Source organism: Thalassophryne amazonica, chromosome 5 (genome assembly GCF_902500255.1).
Source record: "Thalassophryne amazonica chromosome 5, fThaAma1.1, whole genome shotgun sequence".
Lineage (NCBI taxonomy): Eukaryota > Metazoa > Chordata > Actinopteri > Batrachoidiformes > Batrachoididae > Thalassophryne > Thalassophryne amazonica.
In genome coordinates this window covers 100,955,514-100,976,142 of record NC_047107.1, presented here as the reverse complement: position 1 = coordinate 100,976,142, position 20,629 = coordinate 100,955,514, and the positions used below count along the sequence as shown (strand labels likewise).

Here is a 20,629-nt window from a genome sequence, read left to right as displayed (position 1 = left end):
GGTTTGTTTTTGTTTTTAAATTTATATTTTCGCAAATGTCTTAATAAGCAATATGCTGCACAGAGTGTGTTTTTCAGCCAGGAGACTCGAGTTGAACATTTCCTCAGAAAATCATAGGACTGACAAATGTCCAAAGTCTTCCACCAACATTGGGATTGCAAACATTATATTAGCATAAAAATGGCTGTCAGTGTCCGGCACTTAACTCTGGAGGCTAACACAAGCTTCTTAAGCTACATATATAAAACACCTTAAGGCACCTTGACACTTGCACAAATTTGATACTCACATTGGCACGTAGTCTCGTGTGCCATTGAGTAAACGCGTTGTAAACAGTTGTACACTGTGTGAACTGCGCATGGCTGCGTGCCAGTGCGCAAAGAAAACTTAATGTTCAAAGTTTCTGGCACGCATTAATTTCGTGGCACTTGCGTAAACTAGTCGTGAACATTGCACAACCTATTCGAAAATACTGCCTGTCATTGCGTGCAGGGTATACGAATGATTGTGATGAAATGTTGCGTCTATAATAAACATAACTTTACAGATACATTATCTAAACTCATGAGAAGGAATGAAAATGTTACTTATTTACCAGTCCATTACAATATATAGTTCATAAATAATTACCTTTTTAGACAAGATTCCAAATGTGTTCTCCAGTGCACGATGCGCACAAGGCAACCTGTAGCAGTAGATAATTTCTCTGTGATTCTGGGAGCGATGGGAGATGGCTTCATTAGCCAAGTTCTGAGAGCAAAGGCATCATCGGTTACAAAATTATTTTATTTGGTGTGGCATCAAGCGGGACAAAGCGGGACGCATTGGCATGAGGAATTGCGCGGCAGTGTGGGGATTCAATTTGTGGAGTGTCAAGGTGCCTTTACTCAGGATTCAAATGTATTATGGTTTTGGTTTTTGATGCAAGATGAGTGTAACCCCATCTGTGACATTATTATTCTTGTTGTCCCAAGTTTAATAAGCTGTTAGTCACATGCTCTTGAGCATCTTCTTTCGTAGTGCATTTAGCAAATGAGAAAACGATAAAATGAAATGTTAATTTGTTTCATTAAGTGAAGTCTGGGGCATGTTAGTGCCACAATTCACCACATCCACAAAGCAACAGATCCTTGGGACCTGTATGGAAACCATCCATTCCCACATCTCTAACCGTCTATCTGCCACAGCCCCATGAAGCGTGGGCATCCCCTTGGAGTTCACCGCTCCAATTATATTTCACTCTTGTTAAAAATATGTGTGACAGTGACATTTGGCATGGTCTGAAGGGACTCAAAGGTTTTACATTACAGTCTTGTATTTTCCCAGACAAAATATTCTGAGAGAAGACTAACAGTGTGATACATGCATTCTCACAGGATGGTAAGTTATGTGGTCGGGTGAAGACGTGTATGTTAGCCACCATGGCTAAGTGCTGAACACGGGCGGCCATGTCTATGCTGACAAAATGTTCATTAACACTCAAATCCAGATGTCTGTTTGAGGCCTTTGGTTAGTCTTTGCTGGTTGCTCTTCTTTTTTGAGGAATTGTCATTCATGGGTCTCCCTTTCTCAGCCAGACGAGCTTTCTCTCTGGGGTTGGAGAGGGGGAGTAAACAGAAAACTGAGACAGGGAAGAAACGGGGAAAGAAGAGGGAGGGAGGGACAGTGAGGGTGGGTGGGGGTATTTAAGATGGGTAAAAAAAAAAAAAAATCTATGTATATTTAAAACAATAAACTCTGCGCCTGGCAAATAGAATGTGTTTGTTGGCTTAATCATGGGAATCTCATTTTTAACTGAACTTGAATTCTGCCACAGGATAAATGTGGTGCAGAAAAATCCATCTTTTCTGTCTCCCTTGAACACAGAGTTCCCAGACTGTGCTCCTCCCCCAACTGATCCCTCAAGGGGATGGTGAGGATGAACGAGCCAAAAGCAACGCGTGCACCACACCAATTTCAGTTCGGGGATTGGGTTACTTAAAAAAAACAACCACCAAAAAAACCAAATGCACACACAAACTATATGATCAAGGTAAAGTCTTAAAATAGTTGAACTGTTTGTGTGAAGTGGATGTTTGGGTAGCGGCTGCCTCTTAGGCCCCACCCCGATGCCAATATTGGTCTGCATGCTGATGTCTAAAAGGGTTAGTTAGTTTGTCCAAACTTTGCTTTGTGTGAACATTCTCTCACTTCTGAGGGGCTGACTAATAGCTTTGGCTAAAGTTTTTACAGCTGAGTGATCGTCTTGATGTTAGCCAGCTCTGATTTCATTGGGCTGAGGCTGGAAGCAATTTAGGGTTCAGTGTCTTGCTGGAGGATACTTGAGGAGACACGGGAGTAGTCAGGGATTAAGTCTTCAACCTTGTGATTTATAAGTGACCTGCTCTCCCGGCTGAGCCCAAGGAACAAATCTGCTTTCACTGACTTTGTGAAATGGTGGTGGCAGATGAGGTTTAGAATTCTTAAATAAAATTCAGATTTCTGTATTACAGCAAACAGTGCACAAAAATATCCAGAGAACAGCATGTTTGTGGGTGAAACTGCTTCATTGATGAGAAGAAAGTGACCACACTGGCTTTAAATGAAGCATGATGCAACATGAAACCATCGTATTTCAGCTAATATTTACTGAGAGCCTTTGACCAACCATCAGTGATGTTTCATTACACACCCTTCCACCCATTGTGCCTCATAAAATAGTCAGTGACGGTGCAGTAGAGGCAGCAACAGACTGGTAGTCTGTAGAGGAAACGCAGATCTGTGGTTTGGTTTAAATTAGACTCTTGCAAATCAGAAGAAGAAAGAATAACACTGATATAATTTCTTGTGGTCCTCTGACTGCAGCATTCAACTTCCCAGTTGCTAAGAACAGACTCCGGTTATTCTGGAAACTTCTGCAAATATTAATGTCAAACTGCACAACTGTTAAGTGTGGTGGTGCTGAGAAGAGAATCAGCACTACAAATATCCACCAGCTTATAAAAATAGAACACATACGAGAACATACATCACTCACTTACTCATCTTCAAACGCTTACTCCAAATAAGGGTCACAGGGGGCTGGAGTCGATCCCAGCAGTCATAGGGCGTGAGGCGTGGTCCACCCTGGACAGGACGCCAGTCTGTTGCAGGGCCACATATAGACAGACAAACACATTCACACCCACACCCACACCTACGGACAATATAAAGTTTCCAATTCACCTAATCTGCATGTCTTTAGATGTGGGAGGAAGCCGGAGCACCCGGAAGGAACCCACACAGACACAGGGAGAACATCCATGTTCCACACAGAAAGGCCACAGGTGGGAATTGATCCCTTGACCTTCTTGCTGTGAGGTAATAATGCTAAAAACTAAGCAACAGGTCATGGTTCAAACCCCAGTCAGGACACACATTCAGTAAGGGTCCCCAGAAGAGACTCCCCATGCTACTCCCCTAGCCTACCTCGAAATCATGAGCAAGAAACAAATAAATAAACCTATACTGGCACGGACATCACCCTGGTTAACAAGGTCCATGTCAGTTGAGGAACCAGGGCTACTGGAACAAGATGCACATGGACAAGGACTGACAACATACAACTGATGGAATGCTACTATCACGGCAGACCCAATGAGAGGTTACATGCAACACGTGGGAACTATGGATGAATAGAAGACCGATCTCCACACTGACCAAGAAGAACCTGGTAGCTCAGTGTTCTAACATCAATAGAAGGAAGCTACTGGGTGATTCTTTAACTACGGGCACTATTGGCCTTGTAAATGTAATTTCCACCACACCATTGCCTTACACTATAAAGCGCCTTGGGGCAACTGTTTGTTGTGATTTGGCGCTATATACATGTGCTCTGATGTCACTGTTTATCTCCATAGAAACTACCCAAACAATCTTTCATACAAACTGTTTAGGGACATTACAGTGTTGTGGTGGAAATTACGGCAATAGTGTGGGACAGCTACATTTTGTTTAAAAACAAATCACAACAGTTGTATGACATTGAATACCCCAATTATGTTTTGATTATTTTACTGATATTTTATTCAGAGATATTTTAAAACATTAGAAAAAATGTTTCTTTACCATTCATTTTTATCACTGAAGATCAAAAGTCTGGGTGTGGGACAAGCACAAAACGGCAATATTTGCATATAATGATGCTGAAAAAAGGTGAAAAAGTCATCATAGACTACTAGAACAAATTTCTTAACACACTTTCATTGTAAAGATAACTATAAAAGTGTGAAATTTCCCCTTTTTTCTGTTTTTCATACAATATGATCAAAGGACATAAGTGCCCGTAGTCTAAGAATCACCATATGCCACTGCCACAGTAATCCTTGACACACTTTGGTATAAGATCAGGAATACCCCCCAAAGGGAGAGCCATCCACGGAGAAGATTGGAGGCCCAAATCCAGAAAGTCCAGAAAGACGTTAACCAACTAACAGAGGTACAGAAGGGTATCATGAGACACAGGTCCTGGATGGATAAGAAGTACAAGATGTCCATAACTGAGGCCCTGGAAACTGCCAAACAAAGGCTCACAGCTTTAGCTACTTGGCTGAAGAATGCACCAGAGAAGCAGAGGCCAAGAAAATAAATGGCTTGTTCTCCAATGACCCATCCAGGGTGTACACCTAGCTGAAAGGGGGAATTGGTAATACAAGAAGTGAGATTGTGCAATACTGGAAGAACATCTGGCAGAAAGAGGCGTCACACCCCACCGATGCCAAATGGTTCAGCCACCTCCCAGAACAAGAATCAACCAACATCACAAAGGCAGACACTCCTTTGTCCCTCAGGCCATACAACTCCTCACTCAGGAGGAGGAGAAATAACAGGAAGACAGAGGAGAGGAAGGAGTAGTAGCAGCCACTAAGCCAGTAGCAAGCAGTATTTTTGACATTTATTTTGGATTTTTTTTTTCTTTTACATTTGATCCTCTGTGTGCTTCTTACACTGTGTGTTGCTATCCAGTGCTGCTGGAACCTCAATTTCTCTGAGGGAATCTTCCCAAGGGATTAATAATGTTCTGTCTAAAATAATCTAATCCAACAACCAGCCTCGGGGATGAAGAGCTGGACAGCACCAGGGAAATTCTTCTGTAGATTTATTGCATTTATTCTTCTGGCACCTTTGTGATTGTGAGTGCAGTGTACAGCTTTAAAAATGCTTTCAAGGACAGAAAAATACAGACATCCCAATCAAAAGACTGTCACAAATGAAGTCAACATATAGATTTTTATTTATTTATGTATTTTGCAATTCAGGATTCTTCTGTGTGTAAGATGTTCATTTTCTGAACATACGTAGGTAGCAAACAAAATAAGCAGCTTTAAAGGTGCACTGTGTAGGATTTAGTGTCATCTAGTGGCGAGGATGCAGATTGCATTATGTTGTCACCAATGATTTTGTAACCTTTGCAACTTTTTAGGCCTCTATCTATCTATCTATATATACGTATATATATATATATATATATACACACACGTTCAGGAGAATAAAGGCTCAAAGTTCATTTACATGCCAGGCTCCTCGGGGTGTGACTAAAACTTAACCAAAGCGTTAGGGAGCTGGATAAAGCCTGCAGCCCCCTAAAGGCCTGTGTTTACATGACAGCCAGAGCAGGAAAGAAAGTGATGAAGAACCCAGAAATCCACAGCTTCAGAGAGGAATGAAACCCTTCTCTATTTTCTTCCTACATGATAAGAATTAACAGGCAGGATACTCACCTTGTGCTTGTTATTGCCTCCTAGTGGCAATAACATAATAATGTTATCCAAAAAGTTCAGCTTTTTGGTTTATTTGCTTTTGATCAGAAGTGTCTTCCAAAGTATTGTGGCCATGAGGTGCAAAACCATAAAATAATAATAATAAAAAAAATAAGAAACCAAAATAAATTAACGTCATTTTCAGAAAGCAAGTCAACACAAGCAGCACCAGTCGGACATTGATTTGAGGATCAAATCAATCAGAATTAAAGTTCAACATGTTGAAAGGTCAAGATCAAGATCAATGAGCACTCAGAATCAAATAGTCTCAAAGCCAAATAATCATGATCAAAGGTCAGTGATCAAGACTGATGGAAAGCAATCTTTTTCCAAGTTTGGTGATCAAGACCAAAGATCAGGATCTTCTTTGACTCCCAGGATGTATGTGGGTGTATTTTTGTCCAGATTCAGATGGAAATCAGGATCTGGTGGATTAAAAAAGTATTTTCAGAGGGGTGAACAACTGGAGTGGACTAAGGAATGGAATTTTGTGAAAGAAATGCTGTGGCCTTTCTCCACTGACAGACACCCAAATTGCTGGTCTCCACTCCATGCAAACACTGAACAGAGGAGGAACTGGAACACATCGTAAAGAACGCCAAAAATTACTTTTAAGAGAGCTCAGAGACTCTGTCCCCACTAAACACACTTGCAGTGGTCTCCTCATACCTGTCTACAGGCCAGATATGATGACCACTAAGCCAACGTCCTGCTCCCATTGGTGATTTTTTTGTTTGTTTGTTCCTAATTTGCCTCCTATTCCAAAATTTAAAATATGGGGTTATATTTAATAAAATCGCTTGCAAAATTCATGTTCTTGCTATTAAATGACCACTAATTACATGAGCGTCTGCAGACCTTCATGCTCAGCACACTCCTCTACGGTAGCGGGGCATGGACCGCCTAGGCCAGACATGAGAAAAAGCTCAACAGCAATAATGTATAATGATGTATTTTTGAACATGTTCAACAATTTCCTGATTTTTCACAACGTTCTACAAATTATACCTCATCACCACTTACACCAGATGTCATGCCTTGATTGTGTGTCCCCTTTTTAAAAATTTGAATTAACGTAATCCCTGATACTGTGTGTACTGTGTGTGTGTTCTGTGACTTTAACTTTTAACTAATTTTCTCAAATCGAAACACTTTGTTCTTGGCTGATGCTCAACCACTCCACCAAATTGGCTCAGGACTCATTATTACACACACACACACGCACAGAGCTTTACAATTTTAAACAACACAAATAAATGTGGCAGTTCTTGTTGAAACAGTTGCCTACTCCATAGGATGGAAATATTTATAGAAAGTTTAGCGAATATCAGGTTAAAAAAAAGGATCCATATGTCTCCTACACTCTCACAGTGGGATAAAGTCCCCGTCAGCAAATGTTAGAGGTAATGATTAACACAGTGATTGGAGGTGACTTATACAAGTGGTGACAGTTCAGTCAGATCCAGCAGAATATTTTCTCCGACAAGCTCAGAAAGCTCGCAGTCAGGCTTCACATCGTGGGTCAAAGAGCAGGTGAACGGATTCCTAAAGAACAATGAGGAGAACGATAAAGAAGGTGTTGATCGGGGTTGCATGCAGCGCAGTTGTGCTGACAGTAGGTATTCTAATCGGCCACTATGGAATCCAGAGTGGCAGCTCGGAGCCGTCCTGGGTGAAGGATGTGGTGAAGGATGTGGACGAGAACTTCATTGACACCTTCCTGTCTGAGGTGAACAACAAACAAATTGAGAAGTACCTCAGGTGAGACAGATGATTGAGCCTTTATTAAAACCCCAAAGGTTTGGTTGCATTTTCATGAAGCCAAAGCAACATTTTGGGTCTTCTAGAATTTGCCTGATAATTAACCATAAAAGTCCAAATCAGGTCTGATGAATCCTTAACAGCTCACTGAACAATCACCTCAAATTCCATTTACATTTCAAGCATTACCCAACAGGCGTTGTTAGTGCGGGTGTTCATCCACAGGGAACTGACCGAAGTGCCTCACATGGCCACAACGGCTGGAGACGAGAAAACTGTGCAGTATATGCTCAAGAATTGGCAGGACCCCAACACTGGGCTGGATCAGGCCTGGAGAGAGGAGTACATGGTCCACCTGTCCTTCCCCAACCCAGAGAAACCCAACATGGTCACTGTGGGTGAGTCAACATGTGCTCAAAGTAATATATATATATATATATATATATATACACACACACTGGCATGTTACCCTTGGGGATACACAGGTTTTAGATTGGGTAGTGTTTATAAAATAGGTAGCTGACATTTTTCAAGGATGGTAAAAACTTATGTGAAATTTTTACGAGTTGGAATGGTGTGTGAGTCCAAAATCTTTTTAGAACCTTAGACCTCAAAAGTTTTTAGAGGAAGAACTCCACCCTTTTATTTTCTAATAATTACAATTTTTAAATGTTAAATTACTGTCTTAATGTATTTATAAATCATTTAGGATCTTATTATCATTATTGGGTGATTCTTTAACTACGGGCACTATTGGCCTTGTAAATGTAATTTCCACCACACCATTGCCTTACACTATAAAGCGCCTTGGGGCAACTGTTTGTTGTGATTTGGCGCTATATACATGTGCTCTGATGTCACTGTTTATCTCCATAGAAACTACCCAAACAATCTTTCATACAAACTGTTTAGGGACATTACAGCGTTGTGGTGGAAATTACAGCAATAGTGTGGGACAACTACATTTTGTTTAAAAAAAAATCACAACAGTTGTATGACATTGAATACCCCAATTATGTTTTGATTATTTTACTGATATTTTATTCAGAGATATTTTAAAACATTAGAAAAAACGTTTCTTTACCATTCATTTTTATCATTGAAGATCAAAAGTCTGGGTGTGGAACAAGCACAAAACGCCAATATTTGCATATAATGATGCTGAAAAAAGGTGAAAAAGTCATCATAGACTACTAGAACAAATTTCTTAACACACTTTCATTGTAAAGATAACTATAAAAGTGTGAAATTTCCCCTTTTTTCTGTTTTTCATACAATATGATCAAAGGACATAATAAGTGCCCGTAGTTTAAGAATCACCCTATTATTTTATTTTATTATTACTTCTATTTTGTCATTTGATTTTTTTTTAAATAGACCACAATGGAAATACGTGTTTTCACTTTATTGTGTCATCCATGTAATTTTAATATATTTACAATTATATTATGTACTTACACTGACCTTACTAAATAAAATCACACATGCATGCTTTTAATATATAGATGATTTTCTGCCTCCTGCCGAAATGGTGTGTGAGTCCAGAACGTAATTATCAGCATCCATTGTTCAGTGTTGTTAGCTAATATGTGTAGTTTCTCCAAAAACATTAGTCCTATCAATGTTCTGTTTTGGCGAAGTTCATCCTTGACCCAAAATACATAGGCATACCAAACTGCAAATGTCAGGTCTCCCCAGTTTGTCTGTGATCAACGTTATATACATACATGCATGCACACGCGCACGCATGCAGAGCTTTTTGTCTTTTCTGCATTCTGCCGTAAGCAGGTGCTTATAATTTTACACACAAAAGCGGTACACTTGTCACCCATGGTAACAGCAACATGACATTTAATTAAACTGACTAAACCAACTAAACTACAAAAACAGAATAAATCAATAACACAAACAACACTGTTAAACTAACATGAACTACTACAATAACATTTAAAACTCCAAAACTGTGAACTCCTATGGTACACGTCACACAATGTCCATTGTTCACTGTTGATAGCTAATATCTTTAATTTCTCAAAAAAAATATTAGTCCTACCACCTTTCTGTTTTTGCAGCATTCATCCTTGACCTAAAATACATAAGTATACCAAATGGCAAATGTCAGCTCTCCACAGTTTGTCATCTTTAACATGCATTGGATCAAATGTTGTCCTTGGTTTGTGACTTTGACTCTTAACCGATTTTATTAACATCAAATCACTTTGTGCTTGGCTGACCCGCAACCATTTCATGAAATTTTATCCAAATTTGATCAGATCTCTTAGAGTTTTTTTAAACAAAAGCAAAAAGAAAATCAACCTAGTCTTCCGTCACTTGTGTTTATCGTATGTTCCCTCTGAGTTTCAGATATTCAGAGTCACTGTGAATTGTTTATTTCAGTGAATTCATCAAGCTCTGTGCTATACACTGCCAGAGAAAAAGAGGCGCCGTTAACCCCAGCCCAAAATGATACTGAGGTTGTTCAACCATACGCTGCATACTCTCCTGCAGGACACGCAAAGGTAAGAAATAACACCTCTGAGCATGTGTCACATTCTGATCACAGCACAACCTCAAGCCTGTGCCGCTTATATAAACAAGAGTCACCAGGACATGTCCCTCCAGGCTCCACATATCAGTAATACAAAGTGACGGGGGGGTCACCCAACTATACCCTTTTGGTAAATAAGAATGAAATTAGTCAACAGGTTCTTGAGATATTACACTAACAAGCGAAAATGGATGGACGGGCGAAAATGGATGGACGGACAGACGGACGGACATGCTGATCGCTATATCCCCCGGTAAAAATGTGGATCATGTTATGTACATATTTAGCTGTTTTTCTTCCACATGGACACATGGGGCTGCAGTTTGGATGTGAGGACACTGTTAGGGACATGGAGGATCCTCCTTGTGAAAAAAAGCCAAAGATCATCTTTTTTTTTTTTTTTTTTTGCTTAAGTAATACACCATTGATCGGTCTGCCACCGGGCGGACAGTTCTTGTACGCTGGATGCATGATGGAAATTAGGAGAAAGTGTTGTTGAAATTGCATGTAGCTTGAATGAGCTTGTTTTAGTTTCTTTCTTCTCCAAAGCGTAGGTCTGGTGGTCACCACTGCTTGATCTACTGGTGAAATATAAACAGAATCAATCAATCAATCAATCAATCAATTTTTTTTATATAGCGCCAAATCACAACAAACAGTTGCCCCAAGGCGCTTTATATTGTAAGGCAAGGCCATACAATAATTATGTAAAACCCCAACGGTCAAAACGACCCCCTGTGAGCAAGCACTTGGCTACAGTGGGAAGGAAAAACTCCCTTTTAACAGGAAGAAACCTCCAGCAGAACCAGGCTCAGGGAGGGGCAGTCTTCTGCTGGGACTGGTTGGGGCTGAGGGAGAGAACCAGGAAAAAGACATGCTGTGGAGGGGAGCAGAGATCGATCACTAATGATTAAATGCAGAGTGGTGCATACAGAGCAAAAAGAGAAAGAAACAGTGCATCATGGGAACCCCCCAGCAGTCTACGTCTATAGCAGCATAACTAAGGGATGGTTCAGGGTCACCTGATCCAGCCCTAACTATAAGCTTTAGCAAAAAGGAAAGTTTTAAGCCTAATCTTAAAAGTAGAGAGGGTGTCTGTCTCCCTGATCTGAATTGGGAGCTGGTTCCACAGGAGAGGAGCCTGAAAGCTGAAGGCTCTGCCTCCCATTCTACTCTTACAAACCCTAGGAACTACAAGTAAGCCTGCAGTCTGAGAGCGAAGCGCTCTATTGGGGTGATATGGTACTACGAGGTCCCTAAGATAAGATGGGACCTGATTATTCAAAACCTTATAAGTAAGAAGAAGAATTTTAAATTCTATTCTAGAATTAACAGGAAGCCAATGAAGAGAGGCCAATATGGGTGAGATATGCTCTCTCCTTCTAGTCCCCGTCAGTACTCTAGCTGCAGCATTTTGAATTAACTGAAGGCTTTTTAGGGAACTTTTAGGACAACCTGATAATAATGAATTACAATAGTCCAGCCTAGAGGAAATAAATGCATGAATTAGTTTTTCAGCATCACTCTGAGACAAGACCTTTCTGATTTTAGAGATATTGCGTAAATGCAAAAAAGCAGTCCTACATATTTGTTTAATATGCGCTTTGAATGACATATCCTGATCAAAAATGACTCCAAGATTTCTCACAGTATTACTAGAGGTCAGGGTAATGCCATCCAGAGTAAGGATCTGGTTAGACACCATGTTTCTAAGATTTGTGGGGCCAAGTACAATAACTTCAGTTTTATCTGACTTTAAAGGCAGGAAATTAGAGGTCATCCATGTCTTTATGTCTGTAAGACAATCCTGCAGTTTAGCTAATTGGTGTGTGTCCTCTGGCTTCATGGATAGATAAAGCTGGGTATCATCTGCGTAACAATGAAAATTTAAGCAATACCGTCTAATAATACTGCCTAAGGGAAGCATATATAAAGTGAATAAAATTGGTCCTAGCACAGAACCTTGTGGAACTCCATAATTAACTTTAGTCTGTGAAGAAGATTCCCCATTTACATGAACAAATTGTAATCTATTAGACAAATATGATTCAAACCACCGCAGCGCAGTGCCTTTAATACCTATGGCATGCTCTAATCTCTGTAATAAAATTTTATGGTCAACAGTATCAAAAGCAGCACTGAGAGATGAGTCCACTGTCCGAGGCCATAAGAAGATCATTTGTAACCTTCACTAATGCTGTTTCTGTACTATGATGAATTCTAAAACCTGACTGAAACTCTTCAAATAGACCATTCCTCTGCAGATGATCAGTTAGCTGTTTTACAACTACCCTTTCAAGAATTTTTGAGAGAAAAGGAAGGTTGGAGATTGGCCTATAATTAGCTAAGATAGCTGGGTCAAGTGATGGCTTTTTAAGTAATGGTTTAATTACTGCCACCTTAAAAGCCTGTGGTACATAGCCAACTAACAAAGATAGATTGATCATATTTAAGATCGAAGCATTAAATAATGGTAGGGCTTCCTTGAGCAGCCTGGTAGGAATGGGGTCTAATAAACATGTTGATGGTTTGGATGAAGTAACTAATGAAAATAACTCAGACAGAACAATCGGAGAGAAAGAGTCTAACCAAATACCGGCATCACTGAAAGCAGCCAAAGATAACGATACGTCTTTGGGATGGTTATGAGTAATTTTTTCTCTAATAGTTAAAATTTTGTTAGCAAAGAAAGTCATGAAGTCATTACTAGTTAAAGTTAATGGAATACTCAGCTCAATAGAGCTCTGACTCTTTGTCAGCCTGGCTACAGTGCTGAAAAGAAACCTGGGGTTGTTCTTATTTTCTTCAATTAGTGATGAGTAGAAAGATGTCCTAGCTTTACGGAGGGCTTTTTTATAGAGCAACAGACTCTTTTTCCAGGCTAAGTGAAGATCTTCTAAATTAGTGAGACGCCATTTCCTCTCCAACTTACGGGTTATCTGCTTTAAGCTACGAGTTTGTGAGTTATACCACGGAGTCAGGCACTTCTGATTTAAAGCTCTCTTTTTCAGAGGAGCTACAGCATCCAAAGTTGTCTTCAATGAGGATGTAAAACTATTGACGAGATACTCTATCTCCCTTACAGAGTTTAGGTAGCTACTCTGCACTGTGTTGTTATATGGCATTAGAGAACATAAAGAAGGAATCATATCCTTAAACCTAGTTCCTTAAACCAGTAAAAGGTTTGGACACACTGTCCCATTCTATTGAATAGGAAGGTTTTTGACTGGTACTATACATGTACAGTGAGGAAAATAACTATTTGAACACCCTGCAAAGTTCTCCCACTTAGAAATCATAGAGGGGTCTGAAATTTTCATCTTAGGTGCATGTCCACTGTGAGAGACATAATCTAAAAAAGAAAAAATCAGGAAATCACAATGTATGATTTTTTTAATAATTTATTTGTATGTTACTGCTGCAAATAAGTATTTCATCCCCTACAAACCAGCAAGAATTCTGGCTCACACAGACCTGTTAATTTTTCTTTAAGAAGCCCTCTTATTCTGCACTCTTTACCTGTATTAACTGCACCTGTTTGAACTTGTTACCTCTATAAAACACACCTGTTCACACACTCAATCAATCACACTCCAACCTGTCCACCATAGCCAAGACCAAAGAGCTGTCTAAGGACACCAGGGACAAAACTGTAGACCTGCACAAGGCTGGGATGGACTACAGGACAACAGGCAAGCAGCTTGGTAGAAGACAACAACTGTTATGATTATTTATTAGAAATTGGAAGAAACACAAGATGACTGTCAATCTCCCTCGGTCTGGGATTCCATGCAAGATCTCACTTTGTGGGGTAAGGATGATTCTGAGAAAGCTCAGAACTACACAGGAGGACCTGGTCAATGACCTGAAGAGAGCTGGGACCACAGTCACAAAGATTACATTAGTAACACATGATGCTGTCATGGTTTAAAATCCTACAGGGCAGCAAGGTCCCCCTGCTCAAGCCAGCACATGTCCAGGCCTGTTTGTTCACCAGTGACCATCTGGATGATCCAGAGGAGGCATGGGAGAAGGTCATGTGGTCAGATGAGACCAGAATAGAGCTTTTTGGAATCAACTGTTGTGTGTTGGGGGGGTGTGGCTGGATATTTTGGTGTTCTTTTCTTTTCTTTGCTCTCCAGGTGGCATGAAAACTGATTTGTCTGTGGAGAAGGTGCTGGCTGAAGAGTCCTTCACCCTCATCAACATTATGTGCAGCACCTGTGGATGGTGCTCACATGCAACCTTAAAGACTTTCAGCTGAAGCAGATAATTAGATGGCGTTCTGCATTTAAGCCATGTGTGATTCAAGCAGAATTGCCAGGAACTCGACCTTGTGATGTTCATTTGTGAGATGCTGAGGACCGCGCCTGGGTTTGACACATTGTGCCTGTGAGGCAGGAAGGGTGAGGGACACATGCTGTCAGCACACAGAGGTGATTAATTGTTTGACTACTTGTTGATAGTAACTTGGTATTTTGTTACGCAGTAGATTTGAATTGTGATGAGAATTGTGCAGCTCGCTTCTCACTGCTGTGGCGTGCGGACAGGTGATCCTCCACCTGTTGTGAGAAGCTGCTCATTTGCATAAAGCTTAAAATACAGACCTGAATGTGTTGCTGATGGTGTGTGTCTTTTGAAGGATATTGGTTGTAACTGCTGACTTACCTCACCTCTTCTATCCTTCGCAGAGAGTCGGTTTGTCGTGTCCACCTGGGGGGTGTTTGGCGGTAACAGTGAGTCCAGAAGCGCCGGGCTTCGATCCTTTTGGGCGCTGGAGAGCGTGCCAGCCTTCACTCCACCAGAATGACGCTGTTTTAGTTTCTACACTTTGTTTAGCACCAGAGGGTGACACAATAAATTGTTTTTGTTATTGGAACCGCTTTCTGGTTATTTTAGCGCTGGGTTCCGTCAGACGCAGGTCCGCTCCTCAACCCGCGTCGACACATAACAGTAGTTCCAGGCCATTCCATAATGGACCCAGCGGCAGAGGTGGTTCCTTTTGCCGAAAAAGTTCTAGAACACTTGGAGAAAATATGGGAGCAATTACAGCTTCTCGCAAACCAAATTAAACAAACAGACGCCCATGTTACGGAGCTTGCAGCGCAAGCTGTTCCGCTTCCTGCTGCTCCAGCTGCGGCACCATCGATACCGGTGCAGATAACTCCGTCACCCAGAGATTCGGCGTCCGAACCGAGTATTTGTCATCTGGAGCGTTATTCGGGAGACTTTGAAGCCTGTGCTTCGTTTTTGATGCAGTGTTCTCTGGTTTTTGCTCAGCGACCGGCTTCCTTCTCTTCTGATGGGAGCCGTGTTTCATATGTGACAAATTTGCTCCGAGGTGACGCCTTAGCTTGGGTCACAGCGTTGTGGAGTAACAACTTGCCATTGTTAGGATCCTTTAAGGATTTCTCCCGGGAGTTCCGACTGGTTTTTGACCATCCGGTGAAAACGTATACCGTTGCCCAATGGTTGCTGAATCTCAGGCAGGGGAGGCGGAGTGCGGCGGAGTATTCCGTGGACTTCCGGATTTTTTCTGCTCAGTCAGGTTGGAACGCCGCAGCTTTACGAGGAGTGTTTGTAGATGGGTTAAATGAGTCATTAAAAGACGAGCTGGTAGTCTGTGACGAGCCAAACGATTTAGATGAGCTAATATCGTTGGTGATTCGTCTAGATGATCGGATGAAGGAGCGTGGACGCGAGAGAGGGCGGCCATCAGAGCGGGTTTTTTCATCTCGGGGCTTTCCCCGACACAGATCTGGGCCGCCTCTTCTTCGCCCCACTGAGGCTCCTCCGACGGGACCTCTGGCTCCTCTTGCTGACGAGCCCATGCAGCTCGGACAAGCAGAGACCACTGTATTGCCCCGACATATAAGCGTCAAGAAAAATAATGGTGACGTATCTCCAGGTGTTCTGGGACAGGCAAAATAACACATACACAAAAAAAAAACAACAAAAAAAAAACTTGTATGGGTTAATGTTTTGTTTTCTTTGAATAGGGGTTATAATTTGTTTGGGGAGTCAGAGGCGTGTCTGGTGGAGTGAACGTTAGGCGGTTAGAAGCCCGTCTGGGCTCACTTGATCGTTATTTTTTATGTGTTTTTAGGTATTTTCTGTTTGGGTTTTGGGGTCGTTTTATTTTGTTGTTTTTTATTTCCCTACATCCCTAACCCCAACCTCACTTGCCCCAAGACCGTTCATCTTGTGGGTTGTGGGGTGGTGCAGGTTGGTCACGCTGAGCGTTCTCAGAAGACCTCTGCACCTAGGGGGGGGGTTGTTAGGGGCGTTTTTCTTGGTTTGGTTAGGGCCCGGTTCCACTCCAGCCTCGGTGAGCCTTTGTACCGTTCGTCATTGGTGTTGCCGGGGTGTGGTGCAGCGGGAACATACCTCAGTCGGAGGGGTGGGCCGATCTGTTGCCGTTCGCCATTTCGGTAGTTCCACCCCTCCCGAGAGGCTGGGGTATGGTCGAGTTGGGGCACCGGATGTATTTCCGGTTTTCCGCTGCGCCTTGGGGTTGGGGCTGGGTTAGTTTTTCCTGTTCCCTTCCCCGGCTTTATGTTTTGAGCCGTTCGCCAAAATTGAGCCGCCGAGGGGCTCTGGGAGGGACCTGGGGTCTTTCGGGGTGCCGGGGAAGGTAACAGGGTTTCCGGTTGTTTTATTTGCCCCCGGGGTTGTTTTAGGTAGTTCTCCGGGGGTTGGACTTTGATTTTGTTTTGTTTCCTTCCGGGTTCCACCTCCAGGGTTGATGGGACGGTCCTCTGGGGGGGAATTGGCTTGTGGGGCCGACTGGCCAGGTGTGGCCGGGTCTGGGGTTCCGGGGTTGTGGGGAGGGTGCCTCCTGGGGTTTGATGGTACGGTCCTCTGGGGGGCGCCGTTTGCTCCATGTATACCTGGGGACCTTTGTGGGATTCCGGTTCTGGCTATTCCTCCTGGAACAGGCGGTAAAGGCCTTCTGGGGGGGGGGGGGGGGGGGGGGGGGTTGGCTCTGCAGGCCGTTCTGGGGGGGTTGTTTGTTATTTTTCTTTTATGCATTTATGTTTGTATTGTGTTTGTGGGGCTGTGTTGGGTTTTTGCGTTTGGGAGTTTTTCTTTTCTTCCCGGGGTTGGATGGGACGGTCCCCTGGGGAGGTTTTGGGTGGGTTTTATGTTTTTTCTTGTGTGTTGGATTATACTAGGGACTGTTTTGGGGTTTTTGTTGATGCTAGCCGACCTTCCAGCTGCAGTGCCCTGTCCTGCTGTCTGCTTCCTGACGAGGACCCCGAAGGGAGGTGCTGTTCTCGGACCTGGTCTGTTCGGTTGCCGGGAGGCTTCCCGTTAAAGGGGGGTACTGTTGTGTGTTGGGGGGTGTGGCTGGATATATTGGTGTTCTTTTCTTTGCTCTCCAGGTGGCATGAAAACTGATTTGTCTGTGGAGAAGGTGCTGGCTGAAGAGTCCTTCACCCTCATCAACATTATGTGCAGCACCTGTGGATGGTGCTCACATGCAACCTTAAAGACTTTCAGCTGAAGCAGATAATTAGATGGCGTTCTGCATTTAAGCCATGTGTGATTCAAGCAGAATTGCCGGGAACTCGACCTTGTGATGTTCGTTTGTGAGACGCTGAGGACCGCGCCTGGGTTTGACACATCGTGCCTGTGAGGCAGGAAGGGTGAGGGACACATGCTGTCAGCACACATCAGAGGTGATTAATTGTTTGACTACTTGTTGATAGTAACTTGGTATTTTGTTACGCAGTAGATTTGAATTGTGATGAGAATTGTGCAGCTCGCTTCTCACTGCTGTGGCGTGCGGACAGGTGATCCTCCACCTGTTGTGAGAAGCTGCTCATTTGCATAAAGCTTAAAATACAGACCTGAATGTGTTGCTGATGGTGTGTGTCTTTTGAAGGATATTGGTTGTAACTGCTGACTTACCTCACCTCTTATATCTTTCGCAGAGAGTCGGTTTGTCGTGTCCACCTGGGGGGTGTTTGGCGGTAACAGTGAGTCCAGAAGCGCCGGGCTTCGATCCTTTTGGGCGCTGGAGAGCGTGCCAGCCTTCACTCCACCAGAATGACGCTGTTTTAGTTTCTACACTTTGTTTAGCACCAGAGGGTGACACAATAAATTGTTTTTGTTATTGGAACCGCTTTCTGGTTATTTTAGCGCTGGGTTCCGTCAGACGCAGGTCCGCTCCTCAACCCGCGTCGACACATAACATCAACTCCAGTTACTATGTTTAGAGGATAAGAACAACCCCAAGAAAACCATCCCAACCGTGACACATGGGGGTGGAAACATCATACTCTGGGGGTGCTCTTCTGCAAAGGGGACAGGACAACTGCACCGTATTGAAGGAAGGATGGATGGGGTCATGTATTGCGAGATTTTGGTAAACAACCTCCTTCCCTCAGTAAGAGCACTGAAGATGGGTCATGGCTGGGTCTTCCAGCATGACAATGACCCCAAACACACAACCAGGTCAACTAAGGAGGGGCTCCATAAGAAGCATTTCAAGGTCCTGGAGTGGCCTGGCCAGTCTCCAGACCTGAACTCAATAGAAAATCTTTGGAGGGAGCTGAAACTCCAAACCTGAAAGATCTAGAGAAGATCTGTATGGAGGAGTGGACCAAAATCCCTGCTGCAGTGTGTGCAAACCTGATGAAAAACTACAGGAAACATTTGACCTCTGTAATTGCAAACAAAGGCTACTGTACCAAATATTAACATTGATTTTCACAGGTGTTGAAATACTTATTTGCAGCAGTAACATACAAATAAATTATTAAAAAATCATACATTGTGATTTCTGGATTTTTTCTTTTTTTTTTTTTAGATTATGTCTCTCACAGTGGACATGCACCTAAGATGAAAATTTCAGACCCCTCCATGATTTCTAAGTGGGAGAACTTGCAAAATCGCAGGGTGTTCAAATACTTATTTTCCTCACTGTATCTTGTGGAGTGCTACAGGGTTCTATTCTTGGCCCTGTTTTCTTTTCATTGTACATGCTTCCATTATGGTCAGTTATAGCCAAGCACAGTCTGTTCCTTCACCGTTATGCAGATGATCTGCAAATCTATCAGCCCATGAAGACTAATGGCAGAGGGTGTATATTGCATCAGTGATATAAAGCTGTGGCTGTCACAAAATACCCTTCATCAGAATGACAGTAAAACTGAAACAATTGTATTGTTACATCCATGCATTGTATTGTTACATCCATGTAGCCTTAAACTTTGGTGTTCTGGCTAATTATTTAAAACCAGCTGTTATGAATTTGATAAGATTGATAAACTCTTGCTAAAACACATGTTTTTCCAGCTCTGTCTTCTGGCTAAAGTAAGGCCTTACCTCAAAAGTCACAATCTTGAGATGGCCATTCATGCTTTTTTCACTTCCAGAACTTGCATGCCTCCACCTTTTACAAAATGCTGCTGCTCGTCTTTTAATGAACACTTCCAGATGTGAGCCTATTACCCCTGTATCTCTCACTCCACAGACATTCAGTTAATTTTAGAATTGATTTTAAGATTTTAAAGTTTGTTTTTAAAAGTATTAATGGTCTTGTCTCATCTTACCTGTTTAAGAGTTTATCTCTCTGCCACTACAATAGTCACGGTCATCTGGCAAACTTTATTTAAATACGAACTTTGGGGTGGTCATGCTTGTGCGGCAGTGACCGCACAAGCACGGTTATGTGCCTTGTTTTTCTTTATTTTATTGTATGATTTTATTTTATTGTATGTTTGCTCTTATTTCCATGACTGTAAAGCACTTTGGTCACCTTTTGGTTGCTGTAAAGTGGTATGTGTGTATGTGTGTATGTGTGTGTGTGTGTGTGTATATACAGTAGTGTTCAGAATAATAGTAGTGCTATGTGACTAAAAAGATTAATCCAGGTTTTGAGTATATTTCTTATTGTTACATGGGAAACAAAGTACCAGTAGATTCAGTAGATTCTCACAAATCCAACAAAACCAAGCATTCATGATATGCACACTCTTAAGGCTATGAAACTGGGCTATTAGTAAAAAAAAGTAGAAAAGGGGGTGTTCACAATAATAGTAGGATCTGCTGTTGATGCTACAAACTCAAAACTATTATGTTCAAACTGCTTTTTTAGCAATCCTGTGAATCACTAAACTAGTATTTAGTTGTATAACCACAGTTTTTCATGATGTCTTCATCTGCGAAGCATTAATTTAGTTGGTTTGGAACCAAGATATAGCTCGGTTACTAATGTGCTTGGGGTCATTGTCTTGTTGAAATACCCATTTCAAGGGCATGTCCTCTTCAGCATAAGGTAACATGACCTCTTCAAGTATTTTGACATATCCAAACTGATCCATGATACCTGGCATGCGATATATAGGCCCAACACCATAGTAGGAGAAACATGCCCATATCATGATGCTTGCACCACCATGCTTCACTGTCTTCACTGTGAACTGTGGCTTGAAGTCAGAGTTTGGGGGTCGTCTCACAAACTGTCTGCGGCCCTTGGACCCAACAAGAACAATTTTACTGTCATCAGTCCACAAAATATTCCTCCATTTCTCTT

The 20,629-nt window shown here is 42.2% G+C and overlaps 1 protein-coding gene and 1 long non-coding RNA gene across 2 annotated transcripts in view; one reads left to right on the top strand and one right to left on the bottom strand.

Moving 5' to 3' along the window:
* Positions 1 to 73: 73 nt before the first annotated feature.
* Positions 74 to 1,649, bottom strand: LOC117511031. The gene is made up of 2 exons (XR_004560869.1): positions 888 to 1,649; positions 74 to 250 (listed from the first exon to the last, which is right to left on the bottom strand). It is a non-coding gene; the product is annotated as an uncharacterized LOC117511031 (long non-coding RNA).
* A 5,626-nt stretch (positions 1,650 to 7,275) lies between these two features.
* Positions 7,276 to 20,629, top strand: part of naaladl1 (N-acetylated alpha-linked acidic dipeptidase like 1) — a 43,476-nt gene continuing 30,122 nt past the window's right edge. Inside the window, exons 1-3 of the mRNA XM_034170973.1 lie at positions 7,276 to 7,538; positions 7,764 to 7,936; positions 9,936 to 10,057. Coding sequence (XP_034026864.1) covers positions 7,333 to 7,538; positions 7,764 to 7,936; positions 9,936 to 10,057 — 501 coding nt within the window. The 5' untranslated portion in view covers positions 7,276 to 7,332. The remainder of the gene's footprint in view (positions 7,539 to 7,763; positions 7,937 to 9,935; positions 10,058 to 20,629) is intronic.